This window comes from Jaculus jaculus, chromosome 3, assembly GCF_020740685.1.
Source record: "Jaculus jaculus isolate mJacJac1 chromosome 3, mJacJac1.mat.Y.cur, whole genome shotgun sequence".
Lineage (NCBI taxonomy): Eukaryota > Metazoa > Chordata > Mammalia > Rodentia > Dipodidae > Jaculus > Jaculus jaculus.
The window spans coordinates 148,794,206-148,812,944 of NC_059104.1; the positions used below are offsets into that span (position 1 = coordinate 148,794,206).

An 18,739-nucleotide genomic window follows, 5' to 3' on the forward strand; every position below is an offset into this window, starting at 1 on the left:
ACATGGCTTAAACTTGCATGGGGTTGGAGATAAAGGGGGTTCCACCTGTTTGTTTGTTTTTTAAGAGTCCAGCTTTCCATGAATTTAAGTAGCATATGTTGGAAAGCAAGAGCAAAATGAAATTACAGAGCAGAGAGATAAGCATCCTGACATTTTTTTTTTCCTATTTTGAAGTTGTTTGTTTTTACATAGCAAATTTACCCATTTGTAAAACATTTTTTGTAACTTTTTTTTTTGTAAGACTTTTGTGTATGTTTAATTTGGTTAAACCTCCAATTACATCTGTACTTATGACTTTGTGACCCACCTAACATAGGCATCACCTGTGTCTAATGTAAGATGAATTTAGATTAAGACTACGTCCCTATATAAAACTTTTAGAGTATCCTTAAGAGTCTGTAAACAGTTGAAGAATCTCTAACTTTAGGCATGGCATTTAGGTTTAGCCTGAAAATTCTTTCCTACATATGCACATCTTTATCCACATACTTTAACATTCTCAGTACCACTCAAAAAGCATTTTTAATGAGCATTCTATGTCCCAACATTGAAAAATTCTTTTCCAGTTCCTTCAATCAATTCATCTCACCCCATCATTAATTATCTTTTCTCTCTCTTTTTTTTTTAAATTTTAATTCCCCCGAGGGGGTGCACCATTCCTGGAAGTACTGCAATACCAGGTTGATGCGTGGAGTGGACGGAGCAAGCTCCTATTCCAACTCCAAGCTCCAAAAATCCATTTAATATATTGTCCTCGGATAGAAGACATATCAGATATTAAACTGATAAGAACAGATACTACACTTGATCTTAGCCAAAAGGCCGAGAAGCGATTATCTTTCTTATAAGGCTATTAAAAAATTACACCAAATTGATTAATCCTATTACTAAAAAAGAAAGCAGTCTTAATACAATTTTATATCATTAATACCAATAACACACTTGGAGATGATTTTATTAGGAGTAACTAAGGCAAATTGTGTTGTTATCTTGAGGCAGGCTGGCTCAGAAGTCAGATCAGTTACCTCCTCCTTTTAAGTAACAGGACATTACAATCTTTTTTAAAATATCTGACAAATTATAAGTTACCTCTTTAGAGGAAGTTTTGTTGTTTTTAATGATCCTCTATGTAAGGTGAACTTGATCTAGAACAAATATCTGGCAAATTCATTCCTGTAAAAGACATTTAACTTTTCCTTTTTAATCTCTATGCTTACGACTTTGATTTCCTTGAAATGGTTCTCTAGAAGAGAAAGGAATGTCACCTGCATCCATCTCATCTCTTTAGTTACAAACAGTCACAAACATGACATGACTAGCAAGCACAATGAGCACACATAAACACATATACACACAAATAAAAAGAACAAACCCTCCTGATAAAATTAAAAAATGTGCTTAAAGAACTTGAAGCAATCTCAATTTCTTGTGTTTTTAAAGTATCTTTTACTATGGCAATTAGCTCCTTTTTACTCTTTGCTAATTTTTTTTTTTTTCTTAACCCATGTTCCTTATGCCTTGAGAGAAGTTTTAAGCCTTTCAACAATTTATGCTTACTTAGGGTCTGTCCCATGATAGAAAAGGAAAGAGGAGAAATGGCAAGACCAGAGGGCAACATTCCCGGTCGGAGAACCAGCATGGGGGGGGGGTTCCCGATGGGCCTGATGTGAGCCTGACCGTAGTTCTAAGAACTGGCAGCCGCTCTAAGAGCATTTACTGGCTGTTGCGTGCCCAGTTTTGTTGATAGGAAGAGAGGCTAAATAGGAGGTCTTTGCCAATGCCCAAACGGGCTGTCGGGATTCGCACAAGGAGCTAGGGGCCTTCAGCCAATGCCAGAGGGTAGCCCTGGCCAAGAGGCTTCAGTTGCCCTGTTGCTATGTTGCAATTCCACGTGATGGTGCCGACCAAAAGTAAAAGGAGGAAGAGAAGTGCAAAAAAGAAGTCCCGCAGTTCTTGTGCCTTGAAAAAAATGACTCAATAGTCTTTAATTGCCTAAAATTCGTCGCTTACCTCAAACGGATCAGTTTCACAGGTGGGCTTTTCTGCGTCGATCGTGGTGCGGGTCTGTTTTACAGGTGTATTGCCTGTAGTGACCTCTATGCAGACCTTCACTCACCCCTCCAGTGGGGTGGCGGTCTAATGGCTGGGACGGCCATCCACTTTGAGTGATGTTCAGGTCTTTCTTCGTACCTCGGGACCCACGTTGGGCGCCATTTGCCCCAGCCAGCGGGGAGTCGAACAAAGAAGCAAGATGAAAATCAACCTGAATGAAATAAGGCAAATAGACACAAGAAGGAGACCATGCTAGATGTTTGTCATGGCCTCGAGAGTTTATTCTTACATGTAGGTTTGTATAGGGTTGTAAGGGGAAGGGGATGTGGCCAGGGCAAGGAGTTGTCAGGAAACCTAGAGGGGATGTAATTAGGTGTTCATCTAATCTTGCCTCACTGGCTTAACATCCTGACTGCAACAGGTTTCACATCCTGACCATAAACTGGCCTTTTGCAAAAGATAAGATTCTGTAAGCAGCCTGCTGACTGGTTCCAGAAGTACCTAACAGAAAGCTGGATGGACCAACTTTCTGGCTAATGAGTCAGTTTATGAGCAGGCCCAGGCAAAATGGAGAGGCTTTTTGCTCTATGGCTCCTGACACTTTTCCATAAAATAAAAAGAAAGAATCCTACCAAACTCTTTCTATGAAGCCAGCATCACTGTGATACCAAAACCAGGGCAAGATAGAACAAAAAAAGAAAATTACAGACCAATCTCCCTCATGAATATAGATGCAAAAATTCTTAACAAAATATTGGCAAACAGAATACAAGAATATATCAGAAACATCATTCGCCCCGACCAAGTAGGCTTTATCCCAGAGATGCAGGGATAGTTCAAAATACGCAAATTGATAAATGTAATACATTATATAAATGGATTGAAGGACAAAAAAAAAAAATCACATGATCACCTCATTAGATGCAGAAAAAGCATTTGACAAAATCCAACATCCCTTCATGATAAAAATCCTACAGAGACTGAGACTAGAAGAAACTCGAAGGAACATAATAAAGCCTATTTATGACAAGCCTACAGCCAACATATTACTAAATGGAGAAAAACTGGAAGCTTTTCCACTAAAATCAGGAACAAGACAAGGGTGTCCATTGCCCCCACTTTTATTTAATATAGTATTGGAAGTCTTAGCCATGGCAATAATGCAAGAGATACACATAAAAGGGATACAAATTGGAAAGGAAGAGATCAAGTTATCATTATTTGCAGATGACATGATTTTATAAATAAATGACCCTAAAGACTCTATTAGCAAACTGTTAGAGCTGATAAAAAGCTACAGCCATGTGGCAGGATACAAAATAAATACACAGAAATTAGTAGACTTCCTATATGCTAACAACAAACACACAGAGAATGAAACCAGAGAATCACTCCCATTCACAATTGCATTAAAAAAAAATTAAGTGGGCTGGAGAGATGGTTTAGTGGTTAAGCGCTTGCCTGTGAAGCCTAAGGACCCTGGTTCAAGGCTCTATTCCCCAGCAGCCATGTTAGCCAGATGCACAAGCGGGTGCACGTGCCTGGAGTTCATTTGCAGTGGCTGGAGGCCCTGGCGCACCGATTCATTCTCTCTCTTTATCTCTCTCTCTCTCTACATATATATATATATGTATGCCCTTTTCTCTCTGTGTGTCACTCTTAAATAAATAAATAAAAATGAACAAAAATAAAAAAGTAAATAAAGTACCTTGGAATAAACCTAACCAAGGAAGTGAAGGACCTCTACAATAAAAACTTTAAAACACTCAAGCAAAAAATTGCAGAACACACTAGGAAGTGGAAAGACATCCCTTGTTCCTGGATCAGAAGAATCAATATTATGAAAATGGCAATCTTACCAAAAGCAATCTACACATTTAATGCAATCCCCATCAAAATTCCAATGTCATTTTTCACACAAATAGAAAAAACAATCCAAAAATTCATTTGGAATCACAAAAAAATCTCGAATATCTCAATACTGAGCAACAAAAATAAGGCTGGTATTACCACAATACCTGATTTTAACTTATACTACTCAGCCATAGTAACAAAAACAACATGGTACTAGCACAAAAGCAGATATGTAGATCAATGGAACAGAATAGAGAACCAAGATGTAAGTCCGGGTAATTACAGCCACCTGATCTTTGACAAAAATGCCAAAAATATTCATTGGAGAAAAGACAACCTCTTCAGCAAATGGTGCTGGGAAAACTGGATATGTATCTGCAGAGGATGAAAATAGAGCCTTATCTCTCTGTATGCACAAGAAGTAAGTCAAAATGGATCAAAGAAGACCTTAATATCAGATCTGAAACTCTCAAATTACTAGAGGAAAAAGTAGAGGAAACCCTTCAACATGTTGGTCTTGGCAAGCACTTTCTGAATGTAACCCCAATTGCTCAGGCAATAAAACCACAGATTAATAGCTGGGACCTAATGAAATTAGAAGCCTTTTGTACGGCAAAAGACACTGTGAACAGAGCAGAGGCAACCTACAGAGTGGGAGAAAATCTTTGCCAGCTATACATCTGATAGAGGAATAATATCTAGGCTATAGAAAAAACTCAAAATTAAATAATAAGAAATCAAACAACCCAATTAAAAAATGGGCTATGGAACTAAATAGAGAGTTCTCAAAAGAAGAAACACAGATGGCATATAAGCATCTAAAACAATGTTTGACAGCCCTAGTCACCAGGGAAATGCAGATTAAAACTACATTGAGCCAAGCGTGGTGGCACACGCCTTTAATCCCAGCACTCGGGAGGCAGAGGTAGCATTGCCATGAGTTCAAGGTCACCCTGAGACTCCATAGTGAATTTCAGGTCAGTCAGGGCTAGAATGAGACCCTACCTCGAGAAACAAAAAAACAAAACAAACAAAACAAAACTACATTTAAATTCCATCTCACTCCTGTCAGATTGGCTACCATCATGAAAACAAATGAACATAACTGCTGGCGAGGATGTGGAAAAAGAGGAACCCTTCTTCACTGTTGGTGAGAATGCAATCTGGTCCAGCGATTATGGAAGTCAGTGTGGAGGTTCCTAAGACAGCTAAAAATAGATCTACCATATGACCAAGCTATAGCACTCCTAGGCATATATCCTAAGGACTCTTCTCACTGCCTTAGATATTTGCTCAACCATGTTCATTGCCACTCTATTCGCAATAGCTACAAAATGGAACCAGCCTAGTTGTCTCTCAACTGATGAGTGGATAATGAAGATGTGGCCCATTTACACAATGGAGCTCTACTCAGCAGTAAAGAAAAATGAAATTATGAAATTTGCAGGAAAATGGATGGCTCTGGAAAGGATTATACTAAGTGAGGTAACCCAGGGTCAGAAAACCAAATATCGCATGTTCTCTCTCATATGTGGATCCTAGCTATAGACTTCTGTGTGAGTAAGGAGAAAATTCAGTAGCAGAGGCAAGTAAGCGAGAAAAGATATAAAGGGAATAGAAAGGGAGGGAGGGCAGGGACCTAATAGGATGGAATTATGTATATGTAAGTAGAAGAACAGATTAATGGGGGTGAAAAGGTCTAAGTGATGTTAGAGGAAGAGATTGAGTAAGGAAAGGTGGAGGGAGGGCTAATCAAAATCTAAGGAGGATGTAAATAATTCATATGGAAACCCACTTTTTTGGACAATGGAACACAGAGGAGCCATAGATTGTTACTAGAAAATTTTCAGTGCCAGGGATGGGATACCTTCCACTGAGGTGTTGGCCAGGGAGGGACCCCCAAAACATTACAGGCCATTGCTGAGGCCCTTGGTTTCCCACCAGGAATACATGGTAAGACCCTATTGCTGACCACTCCATATACTTGGGCTGCAAGGTCACTGAGAAACCCTGCTGGAGTTGAGCTGAAAACCTCCTCCATGTAGATCAGCTGACAGAAAGCTGGAAAATGCCACACTGCATGCAGTTCAAGAAGAGAGAGAAATCACCAGTGAAGATACCCAACAGTGGACACTGCATACATACATATATATGTATATATGTGTGTGTGTGTGTGTGTGTGTGCATATATATATATATGTATGTGTGTGTGTATATATATATATATATATATATATATATATATATATATATATACACACATATAATATATATATATTTAAAAAGTGACTGATTGAGAGGGGCAGGGGATATGATGGAGGGTGGAGTTTCAAAGGAGAAAGTGAGTGGAGGGAATTACCATGGGATATTGTTTATAATTATGGAAGTTGTCAATAAAAAATTATTTTTAAAAAAGCTGGCTGTGGTGGCACACGCCTTTAATCCCAGCACTCGGGAGGCCGAGATAGGAGGATCGCAGTGAGTTCAAGAACACCCTGAGACTACATAGTGAATTCCAGGTCAGCCTGGGCTAGAGCAAGACCCTACCTGGAAAAACAACAACAAAAAAAAAAAAACAACAAATATTTTAAAAAAGAAAATTTAAAAATTTGGAAAGAACTATTTGGAAGGGATTACTCCTTTAGCAGAGCTGTTTCCTTGTCAAGCACTTCTGCCAGGATGCTGCTGATGGAGACCATCTAGGTGCTTGCAAGGGGAAATGCACTGACCTTGAGGGCAGCCTTCAACAACGGGTAAACATCAGCAATGCTGGGACCTGCGCTCATGTGGGCCGCAGCCCAACAGTTTCCACACAGCGAGACAGGCTCACTCTGGTGACGTGTCAGTGAATAGCATGTTTGCCAACACTGCCGCTCTGGGTGGTTCTCTCATGCTCTACCTCGACTGCTGCTAATAGGCTTGGATGAGACCATTCTTCTGGTCATTTTTTGGGTGTGTGTGTACAGTGTGTGTTGTTGTATATATACGTACAGTGTATATGCATGTGTGTGCAGACGTGCACACCCCATGCAGAGGCCAGAGAACACTAGGTGTCCACTACTGCTTTTCCACATCGTTTCCTTGAAACTGAGTCACTAAACACAGACCTGGCATTTTTTTTTTTTCAGACCTGCTATCTAGAAAGACCTAGCAATTCTCTCTGACCCCCATAGGATTGGGGTTGTAAGTATACATGGCTACATCTGGATTTATATATATATATTTTTTTTTGAGGTAGAGTCTCACTCTAGCCCAAGCTGACCTGGAATTCACTATGTAGTCTCAGGCTGGCTTCAAACACAGTGAGCGATCCTCCTACCTTGGTCTCCTGAGTGCTGGGATTAAAGAGGTGCGCCGCCACCATGTGGATGAGAGGATTCAAACTCAGGCCCTTGTGCTTACACAGCAAACACTTTTACCCACTAAGCCATTGCACAAGCCCTGATCTTCATTTTTACTTACCAGTCACCGCATCTTCTTTAGAAAGTCATGGATAGGGCTGGAGAGATGGCTTAGTTGTTAAAGGCACTGGCTTGCAAAGCCTGATGGCCTGGGTCCTTTTCCCCAGTAGACATGAAAAGCCAGATGCACAAAGTGGCATATGCACCTGGAATTTGTTAGCAGTGGCAAGATGCTCTGGTATGCCCATTCCCAGTGTCTTGTAATGGGGTGTTTGGGGTCCAGGGAAGACCTTGAACCCCAAGCCCTAGGTTTTTTTTTTTGTTGTTGTTGTTTGTTTTTTCAAGGTAGGGTTTCACTCTAGCCCAGGCTGACCTGGAATTCACTATGTAGTCTCAAGGTGGCCTCGAACTCATGGCAATCCTACCTCTGCCTCCCGGGTGCTGGGATTAAAGGCATGCGCCACCACGCCCAGCTCTGTTTCTAATTTTTAATCAAAGAATTGAATAAAAAAAGGCCGAGGATAATTATTATATTTATTGTGGGGTGTACTGAGTCAAGGAAAGGCACCCACGTGGCTAGAGATCCCACGTGGAGGGCCGGGAAAAACTGTGGAAAGAAAAGAAAGTTCAAGGTGCTCCTGCCATGTGGGGAGCTGGAGGGGGATAATGAATCCATGTGGAGAGGAAGGGCTAGGGGACCCTCACCTTGGCTCAACCGGATGGGCCTGGGTCAAGCCAGCCCAAGCCTAGTCGAGGGAAAAACTCACCCCCAGCTGGAAGTTCCCAAGTGGTCAGAGAGCCTGCCCTCCCCTTGCAAAGGATCTATAACCTTACAGTGGCGGGCTGTTTTCCAGCTCAGGTGAACCAGAGGGACAGCTGGTTGGTTAGGGCTAGGGGCTGTCCCAGGAAGAGGTTAGCCCTGGCGCCAAGTTCCAGGGGCTGAACTTGACCAACCACAATGTTTAAATCCTAGGAAAAGACCTCCCTCCCAGGATAGGTTCTGGTTGTTTGTGGAAAAACAGATCTAGGGAACTAGGCAAGAGATAAGTCAGATCATCTTTGATTTCTGTCACATGTAGACTTTCCTGCCTTTTTTATTTTCAGGGTCCAGTCACCCTAACTACTCCCTTTCACTCTCTGCAATTAAAAAAAACAAATCAGCTGGATGTGGTGGTGGACACCTTTAATCCCAGCACTCAGGAGCAGGTGGCTTGCTGTGAGTTTGAGGCCTCCCTGAGACTACAGTGAATCCCAGGTCAGCCTGGGCTAGAGCAAGACACTGCCTTGAAAAACAAACAAAAGTCATGGACAGACTGTCATACTAAGAAAAGCCCCCTACTAAAGAGACCACAGATTTAAGGGATTTGGTTTCTTTTCTGAAAACCGAAGCCAGAGAGGATCACTAAATTCCATGTGCATGAGGCAGAGGCCTGAATAAATGTCTATGCATAGGGCCATGGTCAATGAGGGATGGGAAGCAGGTTGTCGTCCTTTAAATTGTCCACATTACATAGTCACAAACTGCCAGTCAGAGACCCCATATCCCAACAGAAGCACCCTGTTAGGGGCACTCAGAGACAATGGAGAAAATAGAGCCTAAAGTTGAGCTTGGCCCTTGTCATCAGGAACAGGGTCTGGATATGCAAGATTTTAAGACATGTAATGGGAAAATTCCACATTATTTACTTAATTGGTTTTTTGAGGTAGGGTCTCGCTAGTACAGGCTGACCTGGAATTCACTATGTAGTCTCAGGGTAGCCTTGAACTCATGGCAGTCCTCCTACCTCAGCCACCCAAGTGCTGGGATTAAAAGCATGTACCCCCATGCCTGGCTCTCCAGATTTTAATTCGTGGCAGTAAGCTTTGAAAATTCCATATTCCACACCACTTCAGGAAAGTTTCAATGTAAATCACAGGGCCAGGGGTTCCCGAGACAAATTCAAACCCAGACCCTGGCTGCATAAATATCTCAGCAGCAGTTGGTCTAAAACAGACCAATGATGCTCTCTTCAAGTGCTAGTTGTAGTACATACACCTACAGAACCAACACTTGGGAGGCTGCAAGGCAGCAGGATTGAGGCCAACCTAATAACAAAATGAGATCCTGTCTCAAAGTAAAGTGGGGAGGGAAGGGAAGAGGAGGAGGTGGGGAGATCAGAGATAATAGGTTTTGGTTTATGGCTTTGTTGACAGCAGACAGACTAGCTGGATTTTTAGGCAAAACCTCAAGTCATTAACAGTCAGTCAATTAATTGTCCTGGATGCTCACTGTTGTAACAGATAGGGCTAATCAATGATTTGGGGAAGCACGTTTGTAGCAGGCAGACACCAGTGAAATGCAGACTATCTCCGGGAATCCAGTACTTTCAAGCATCTTGCAGTAAAATATTCATCCACACAACAAATGCACTCAAGAATGGTGACCTGGCTCTAGCTTTCTGACCCTAACCCAACACTTAGGGCTATGAATGGGGTTTAGCCTGGGCAACTAACTGAAAGGATCTAGAGGGCCTTCCCAACCTTTTTAGTCTGTGATAGGTTATTGGCTACCTTATAAAACCTAGCCTCTGATAGCAGTTTGTGAAAAACTGCTTAATCCCTTTGAAACTCAGTTTCCTTATCTATAACTTATAATAGACAAGAAGCTAACAAAAAGGGAGAAGCCATTTTAAACAATGAGAAAAAGACTTTGGAGTCAAGCAGGCAATTTTCAAAGCAGGTGACTTGACCTTTTTGAGTCTATTTCTTCAGTGAAATGGGGTTAAAAATGTTTGTGATGGGGCCAAGATGCTCAGTGGTTAAGGTGCTTGCTTGCAAAGCCTGATGACCTGGGTTGGATTCCCCAGTATCCATGTAAAACCAGATGCACAAAGCAGCACATGTGTCTGGAGTTCCTTTTGCAGCAGTAAGAGGCCTTGAAACACTTTTTTTTCCTTTCTCTCTCCTTGCAAATAAATAAATAAATATTTTAAAAATCAGTCAGGTGTGGTGATACATGCCTTTATTCCCAGCACTCAGGGGGCAAAGGTAGTACAATTGTTGTGAGTTCAAGGCCAACCTGGAACTTCAGAGTGAGTTTCAGGTCAACCTGGGCTAGAGTGAGATCCTACCTCAAAAAAAAAAAAAAAAAAAAAGGGGGGGGGGAGAAGTTTGTGATAAGGATTGTCAAAGGATCTTGTTCATGTTATAATAGACACAAGTATTGGTTTCCTTCTTCCATTCCTGTTTCACACTCAGCAACAGCAACTGTGAAAGGGTGAGAATGTACTGATGTGGCTGCCCACCACACCCCGCATGAGCAAAAAGAAAGCAGAAACAAACAGTTCAGGAGATTGGCATATGAGGGTTTTGGCATCTGGTCTAGTCACTTCTAATTCCCCAACTCCCTCGTCCCACCTTCCAGAATGCCTACTTTCTGGTCAACTGCCCATCACTGAAAGCGCAAGGACAAGGCAGGGAAAAAGCAGTGGGTACAAAGTACAGGAAGCGCGGTTTGAAATGAAAACATGCTGGGACCTGACACCTGGTCCTGCTGGGCACCACCAACACTGTAGGAAGCCATAGGAAATAGACTGGGTGCCCGACCAGCAGCTGGGAGGGGTTCCTGGGTTGGAGAGCTGCCTGTGAAGGTGATGTAGCGCCCCCATTGCCGTCCTTGAAACCTAGCTGACAGCATGGCTAGCTGCAGATTACCCACAGGAAGAAAGAGTCAGCACATGTAAACATTTACAGGCCTCCGAAGCCCTAGAAGAACGTCACGGAGGGAACCTGGTGAGCCCGCTGCTGGGCGCAGAGAGGGAGAGGACACAGCACTGCTCCAGTCTCTGGCAGCGCGCTGCTGGCCCAGCCCCACCCCGTGCCCCAGGTCAGGATCTCAGCATCCAGAAGCCGGGACTGAGCAGTGGGTTTCCCACTGAAGTGGGGGAACTCATTCACAACACAGCAACCAAGCCTTCTGCGTCCAGAAGGAGAGTATATTTTCACCTTGGGAAGAGTCATAAGTCTGGGATGGTCCACATGTGGTCAACCTTATCTTCTATAGAAATGAGCCTCTCTTCTGGAGTGGGGGTGACCTCTCCAGTGGCAGATGTAGTAGTGAGCACCCAGCATATGATTTAAAAGTGTCCTGCTCACAGACACCTCTAATAACAAAATGGGACTCTACCAGTGGGAGAAATGTGCTCTGTAGCAAATGGTGACCAAAAAGCTTGGTTCTACTGTGATGACCCTAACAGAGCTAGCACAAGCCCCATCATCACCTGTGCCTCCAGCAATGGGCTGGCCTCTCTATGGCCGTGTGCCATAAGCAAGTGCTACAGGAGATCAAGCCTATGGTGCTAAGGAAGGTGGGAAAATATGTCTACTCCCAGTTGTGGGGCCTTGGGTTCAGGTGGCCTGCTCCACACAGTCCCCAACCCCTAGTGGTGACCATGCTGGGGAAAGTAATGGAACAAGCAGCTTAGGTGCGCTGACTCCCTTCTGATGAAGGCAGGGCCCGCTGCAGTGTACAGTGGCCATGTGTGTCACAAAGCAGCAGGACTGCCTGAAGAAGGACTGAGCATGCCCCAGCAGCGTGCTCTTGAACTCCTTCCCACTCCAGTCGAGCAGTCTTCTCAGACAAAGGCTCAGGGTCCTGAGGCGTGACTCTTCTAAGGCTCAAATGGGTTCTGGTTCTGCATGTGACTGGCTTTGGTTGTCCTAAGGACTCCAGTTCAGCCTGGTTCTCCACCTTCACACAAACTGGGACAGGTTGGGGACTTTGATGTTGAGGTCGCCAATGTTGATGTTGCGTGGAATCTCAGGCAGATTGATGTTCTTCACAGCAGACACAGCCCGTGCAGGGGCTGCTGAAAGGCCACCCTGGGAGAAATGAGAGGTGAGTGTGAGACGCTTTCTCAGTGTCATTTACTTAACCTTTTTTTTGAGGGGGGGAATGTATGTGTGTAGTTTATGTGCTGTGGTATATATGTATAGTGTATGCACATGTGTGTGCACAGATTCATGTTTCCCATGTGCACATGCAGGGAGTCCTAAGGAGAACGTCCTCCTCCATTACTCTTCCACATTGCTTCCCTGAGACAGAGTCTCTCATTGAACCTGGAGCTGCTGTTTTTGGTCAGACTGTCTGATCAGTGAACTTCAGTTAATTCCTTGTTCTCTGCCTCCCACAGCACTAGGGTACAGGCATGTGTGGCCACACCCAGCTTTTTTTTTTTTGTTTTCTGAGGTAGGGTCTCACTCTAGCTCAGGCTGACCTGGAATTCACTATGGAGTCTCAGAGTGGCCTCAAACTCACGGCGATCCTTCTACCTCTGCCTCCCAAGTGCTGGGATTAAAGGCGTATGCCACCATGCCCGGCTTCTACACCCAGCTTTTTACATGGGTGATAGGATCCAACTCAAGTTCTCTCAGGCCCTCAAGTTTGTGTGGCAAGCATTCTTATCCAACGAGCCAACTCCCCAGAACCCTGTCTGCATACTTCTTTAAAAAACAAAAACAGATGAAGTTTCAAGATCTATCTCCTCATTACCAAATGTAGACAGTAAAGCAGTTTTTTTTTTTTTTTAGGGCAGCTGGAGCTTAGTGTAGTGATCTGAAGCAGCTACAAGACCCTCAGAATGGCTGTGTCATGCAGTTTTATAGCCCAGAGTCGAGTCTAACAATGCCTGGTCCTTGGTAGATGTTCAATAAATGCTTCCTGGAATACTCCAAGATGGCTTATCCAAGTCAAGGATACTCTGATGGTTACAAAACAAAACACTTTCCTCAAGAGGCCATCTTACAGACAAATGCAAAGTCATTGGGAAATTCTTAAAAGGAAAAAGAATGTCACTGCTTTAGGGCAACTGCTTGCCAACTAATAATGTGAGCTGGAAAAGGGTTGACCTTAGATAGCATGTGGCAACAAGTTGGGAGGTGCCTGACACACAGGAGGTAAGCTCTACTGGACAGAAGGATTGGCAATAAAATACACAGCAGCCCATCCGCCATGCTCATTCCCAGTGTGGAAACGGGAGAAGGTGGCTGGATTTCAAACCATTGCTCCCGTACTGACTGCTTTCAAGATACGGACTAACAAATGTCAGTGTCAGTATAGGAAACCAGATATATAAAAGTTCCTATAAGATTTATAAAATTGGTCTAATATTATTAATTAATAATGCCAAAATGTTTGAAATAAATCATATAGTGTGACAAAAAAAAAAAAAAAAAAAAGATACTGACTAATTCCACCCGTATCCAGTCACAGAGCTGTGATCTGGAAAAACTTCTTCAAAGGGACTGCCAGTGCTCACAGAAACATTTGGTTTCACAAGACCAAGTTCCATTGTATAAAGCAAACAAACTTTTAAAGACACTAGATAATTATAGAAGTAACTTGTTCTGTTCTTATTACCATGTGAAGGGCTCCACCAACTTTCCTGTAAGCCCCTGTATCAAGCCGAGGACCAGGGGAGGGTGCAATGAATATGGCATTTTCAAGCCAACTTTATTGTCCCTTTTTAGAAGTATCACTGAAAACTGTAATATCTCTATCACACCTTCCAAGGCTCAGGGTCTAATGTGGAAGAGGTGGCAGAAAGAATGTAAGAGCCCAAGGAAGGGTAGGACTCCTTACAACGTGCTCCCTCCAGACATAAAATGGCCTGGATATCCATGACCTCATAGTTCCTGACACTACCTACACAAGACCATCATAAGAAGAGGAAAAGATCATGACATCAAAATAAAAGAGAGACTGATTGAGATGGGGAGGGGATATGATGGAGAATGGAATTTCAAAGGGGAAAGTGGGGAGGAGGGAGGGTATTACCATAGGATATTTTTTATAATCATGGAAGTTGTTAATAAAAATTTGAAAAAAAAAAGAAGTATCACTGAAAACAAGGAATTTTGAAGCTCTGAGAGGAATGGCTGCAGGGAGATCAGATGAGCATAGCATGCAAAACAGGAAGCCAAGTAGAATCAGAGCAGGAAATTCCAGGAGACTGTGGCTCTGGGAGAAGAAATTACAACCACAAATATGGCCATGGCCATCTGTCAGAAGCTGTGGGGTCTCTTCTTGCCATCTCCCTTTCCATTTTCACTTAGATCTCAAATCTCTTCACCTGTTCAATTTTCTGGCTGACCTTCAAGTGAGTTCTGATGGAGAAGGAAGAAAGGATGAGGAGTAGAAACCACTGCCTAAGGTTCCATAACAAGTGCATCCTCTCCCCGTGCCCAGGGAGCACAGCTGCTTCCTCACCTCCGATTTCTCCAGCCTGTTCTGAGCTTCAATCTGAGCCACGATTTCATTCATGTTTGTTTCCAGCACCATTCCACCCATCACCACCTCCTGGAGGATGTAGTGCACCTAGAAGACAGGCAAAACCAAGAAGGGTCAGAGCACTGCGCAATGGTGTCCTTTGCAGCAGCAGCAGTAGTTGGATGTGACATGTTCAGTTCCACAACTCATCCTCTAAGCTCCCTCAAGTGCAGCCACCTTGCTAGTGAGACTACAGGCTTTCCCCTTTTCTCCTGTCACACACACGAGTCTTCTAACAGCAATGGCAGAGGTGTCTGACACTCAAGCCAGTGAGGTGGTGGCAGAAGCTTCAGAGTCAAACAGTTCTGCCATTTGTTAGCTGGGTGACCTTTACCAATTGTCCTTTGGAAGCTCCAGCTTCTGTCCAGGAGTACAGGGAAGGCTGATGAGATAACTACATCTAAAACTAGATGTAAAGCTGACATCCAACACATGCTGGGTTCTATATAAGTACAGATGGTTTTCATCACTGATTTCATCACATCAACAGTGGCTGGCATTAAGTAGGTCCAGCTATGACAGACTGATCTCTATCCAAACAGCTAAAATGAAATGTCTTTGAGGTGTCTTAAGATAGGTCTTGCCAGGTGTGGTGGCACGTGTCTTTAATCCCAGCACTCAGGAGGCAGAGGTAGGAAGGTTGCCATGAGTTTGAGGCCACCCTGAGACTATATAGTGAATTCTAGGTCAGCCTGGGCTTGAGCAAGACCCTGACTTGAAAAGCCAAATGTAGATCTTGCAGCCTGTTTTGTTGGAACAAAGTGGTTATAGCAAAACAGAGCTCATCCCTGCATATTCCTCATTGCCTGTATCTTACAGCTCAAATAAGAAAGCAGGCTCAAATGAAAATATATTTTATTTTATTTATTTATTTATTTATTTATTTATTTATTTATTTTATTTATTTTTTTTTGGGTTTTTCACTCTAGCTCAGGCTGACCTGGAATTCACTATGGAGTCTTAGGGTGGCCTCGAACTCACGGTGATCCTCCTACCTCTGCCTCCCGAGTGCTGGGATTAAAGGCGTGCACCACCACGCCCAGCTTGAATATATGTGTGTGTGTGTGTGTGTGTGTGTATATATATATATATATATATATATATATATATATATATATATATATATATATATATATATATTTTTTTTTTTTTTTTTTTTTTTTTTTTTTTTTTTGGTTTTTCGAGGTAGGGTCTCACTGTGGTCCAGGCTGACCTGGAATAAACTCTGTAGTCTCAGGGTGGCCTTGAACTCATGGTGATCCTCCTACCTCTGCCTCCCGAGTGCTGGGATTAAAGGCGTGTGCCACCACGCCCGGCGAAAATATATTTTAAAAAAGGGGAGGATTTTGGAGAGATGGCTCAGTAGTTAAGGCAGTGGCCTACAAAGCCTGATGGTCCAGGATTGAGTCCCCAGCACCCACATAAAGCCAGATGCACAAAGTGGTGCATGTGTCTGAAATTTGTGTTTGCAGTGGCTAGAGGCCTGATGTGCCTATTCTATCTTCTAATAAATAAATAAATATTTTTTAAAAAGAAAGCAGGTTCCATGAAAATACTTTTCTTAGCATGAGATTAATGTTGAGGCTCAGGTTCTATCCAGTCAGTAGTTCTCTGAACAAAGTGAAATCCTAGGGTACTAACTGCTGGTGGAACAGAGGGGACTCAACCACTGTACTGGGGGGTGGGGGGGACTGCAACAGAAAGCCCTGGAAAGGCCAAGTCAGAGGTTCATGGGGATGGCACTCTTTGCAGTACTAGGGATCAAATCCAGGACTTTGTGACTGCTAGGCAAACACTCTACCACTGAGCTACAATTCTAGCCTCCCCACTTTTAACTTTTTTTTTTTTAAATTTTATTTATTTATTTGAGAGTGACAGAGAGAGAAAGAGGCAGAGGGAGAGGGAGAGAGGGAGAGAATGGGCACGTCAGGGCCTCCAGCGACTGCAAACAAACTCCAGATGCGTGCGCCCCTTGTGCATCTGGCTAATGTGGGTCCTGGGGAATCAAGCCTTGAACTGGGGTCCTCAGACTTCACAGGCAAGCACTTAACCGCTAAGCCATCTCTCCAGCCCCTTAACTTTTTTAAAAAACATATTTTATTTAATTATTTATTGAGAGAGAGAGAGGGAGAGGAAGACAAAGAGGCAGACAGAGAGAGAATGGGCACACAAGGGCCTCTAGCCACTGCAAACAAACTCCAGATGCATGTGCCACCTTGTACATCTGGTTTATGTGGGCACTGGGGAATCAAACCTGGGTCCTTTGGCTTCACAGGCAAGCATCTTAACTGCTAAGCCATCTCTCCAGTCCCCCTCTAACATTTAAAAAAATTATTTATTTATTGGAGAGAGACAGACAGAGAGAGAGAGACAGAGAGAGAGAGAGAGAGAGAGAGAGAGCGCAAACAGGCAAGGCAGGCAGATAGAGAATGGATGCAACAGGGCCTCCAGCCACTATAAACAACTCCAGAAACATGTACTACCACCTTTTGCAGCTGGCTTACGTGGGTCCTGAGGAATTGAACCTGGATCCTTAGGCTTTGCAGGCAAGCACCTTAACTGCTAAGCCATCTTAGAGAGAGAGAGAGAGAGAGAGAGAGAGAGAGAGAGAGAATGGGTGCACCAGGGTCTTCAGCCACTGCAAACGAACTCCAGATCCTTGTACATCTGGCTTATGTGGGGAATTGAACCTGGGTCCTTTGGACATCTTAATCACTAAGCCATCTCTCTAGCCCTCCCTTTAACTTTTTAATTAATTTATTTGCAGGATGGGGTGGGCTGAATATACAATGTCCCTCACAGACTTATGTATTTGAGTAATTAGTCCCCACTTGGCAGCACTGTTTGGGAAGGTTACAGAACCTTTAGAAGGTGGAACCTATCACAGATTGGCCTTAAATTCTTCTGTTACAAAAATGGGTGCACCAGGGCCTCCAGCTCCTGCAAACCAACTCCAGATGCATGTGCCCCCTTGTGTATCTGGCTTACATGGGTCCTGGGGAATCGAACTTGGGTCCTTTGGCTTTGCAGGTAAGTGCCTTAATCACTAAGCCATTTCTCCAGCCCTGGCCTTAAATTCTTTAAATATATTGTTAAAAAATGTTTTATTTATTTATTTGAAGGAGAGAAAGAGGGAGAGGGGGAGAGAGAGAGAGAGAGAGAGAGAGAGAGAGAGAGAGAGAGAGGGAGAGAGAGAGAGAGAGAGAAAGAAGGAATGGGCACACTAGGGCCTCTAGCCACTGCAAATGAACTCCAGATGTGTGTGCCCCCTTGTGCATCTGGCTTACGTGGATCCTTTGGCTTTGCAGGCAAACACCTTAACTGCTAAGCAACCTCTCCAGCCCCTGGCCTTAAATTCTTTTTTTTTTTTTTAATTTTTATTAACATTTTCCATGATTATAAAATATATCCCATGGTAATTCCCTCCCTCCCTACCCCACACTTTCCCATTTGAAATTCCATTCTCCATCATATTACCTCCCCATTACAATCATTGTAATTACATATATACAATATCAACCTATTAAGTACCCTCCTCCCTTCCTTTCTCTACCCTTTATGTCTCCTTTTTACCTTACTGGCCTCTGCTACTAAGTATTTTCATTCTCACACAGAAGCCCAATCATCTGTAGCTAGGATCCACATATGAGAGAGAACATGTGGCGCTTGGCTTTCTGGCCCTGGCCTTAAATTCTTTATGCAGCTGAGGATGACCTTGAACTTTAAAACAATTATTTATTTGCAAGCAGAGACAGACAGAAGGGAAGGAGAGAGGGAGGAAAAGAACAGGCACACCAGGGCCTCTAGCTGCTGCAAATGAACTCCAGATGCATGTGCCACTCTGTGCATCTGTCTTTACATGGGTACTGGGGAACTAAACCCAGATCATTAGGCTTTGCAGATAAGAGCCTTAACTACTGAGTCATCTCTCCAGCACAACATTGAACTTTAGATCTTATATGCAACAAATGCTGTTAATTAAAGGTGTGCGCCACCACACCTGGCTCTACACCCAGTTTTATGTGGTACTGGTGACTGAATCCAGGGCTTCATGTATGCTAGGGAACTATTCCACCAACTGAACCAAATCCTTAGCCCCATAACTTTTTTGGTGGGGAGGGTTGAG

General features: G+C 43.3%; 1 protein-coding gene and 1 non-coding gene across 2 annotated transcripts in view; both read right to left on the reverse strand.

Annotated features, from left to right (window-relative positions):
* Positions 1-643: 643 nt before the first annotated feature.
* Positions 644-834, reverse strand: LOC123459952. The gene has a single exon (XR_006636683.1). It is a non-coding gene; the product is annotated as a U2 spliceosomal RNA (small nuclear RNA).
* Positions 835-11,260: 10,426 nt separating this feature from the next.
* LOC123459353 (AP-3 complex subunit sigma-2) overlaps positions 11,261-18,739 on the reverse strand; it is a 60,178-nt gene continuing 52,699 nt past the window's right edge. Inside the window, exons 5-6 of the mRNA XM_045145515.1 lie at positions 14,554-14,661; positions 11,261-12,167 (exon numbers count right to left, since the gene is read on the reverse strand). Of these exons, the coding sequence (XP_045001450.1) occupies positions 12,039-12,167; positions 14,554-14,661 (237 nt within the window). The 3' untranslated portion in view covers positions 11,261-12,038. The remainder of the gene's footprint in view (positions 12,168-14,553; positions 14,662-18,739) is intronic.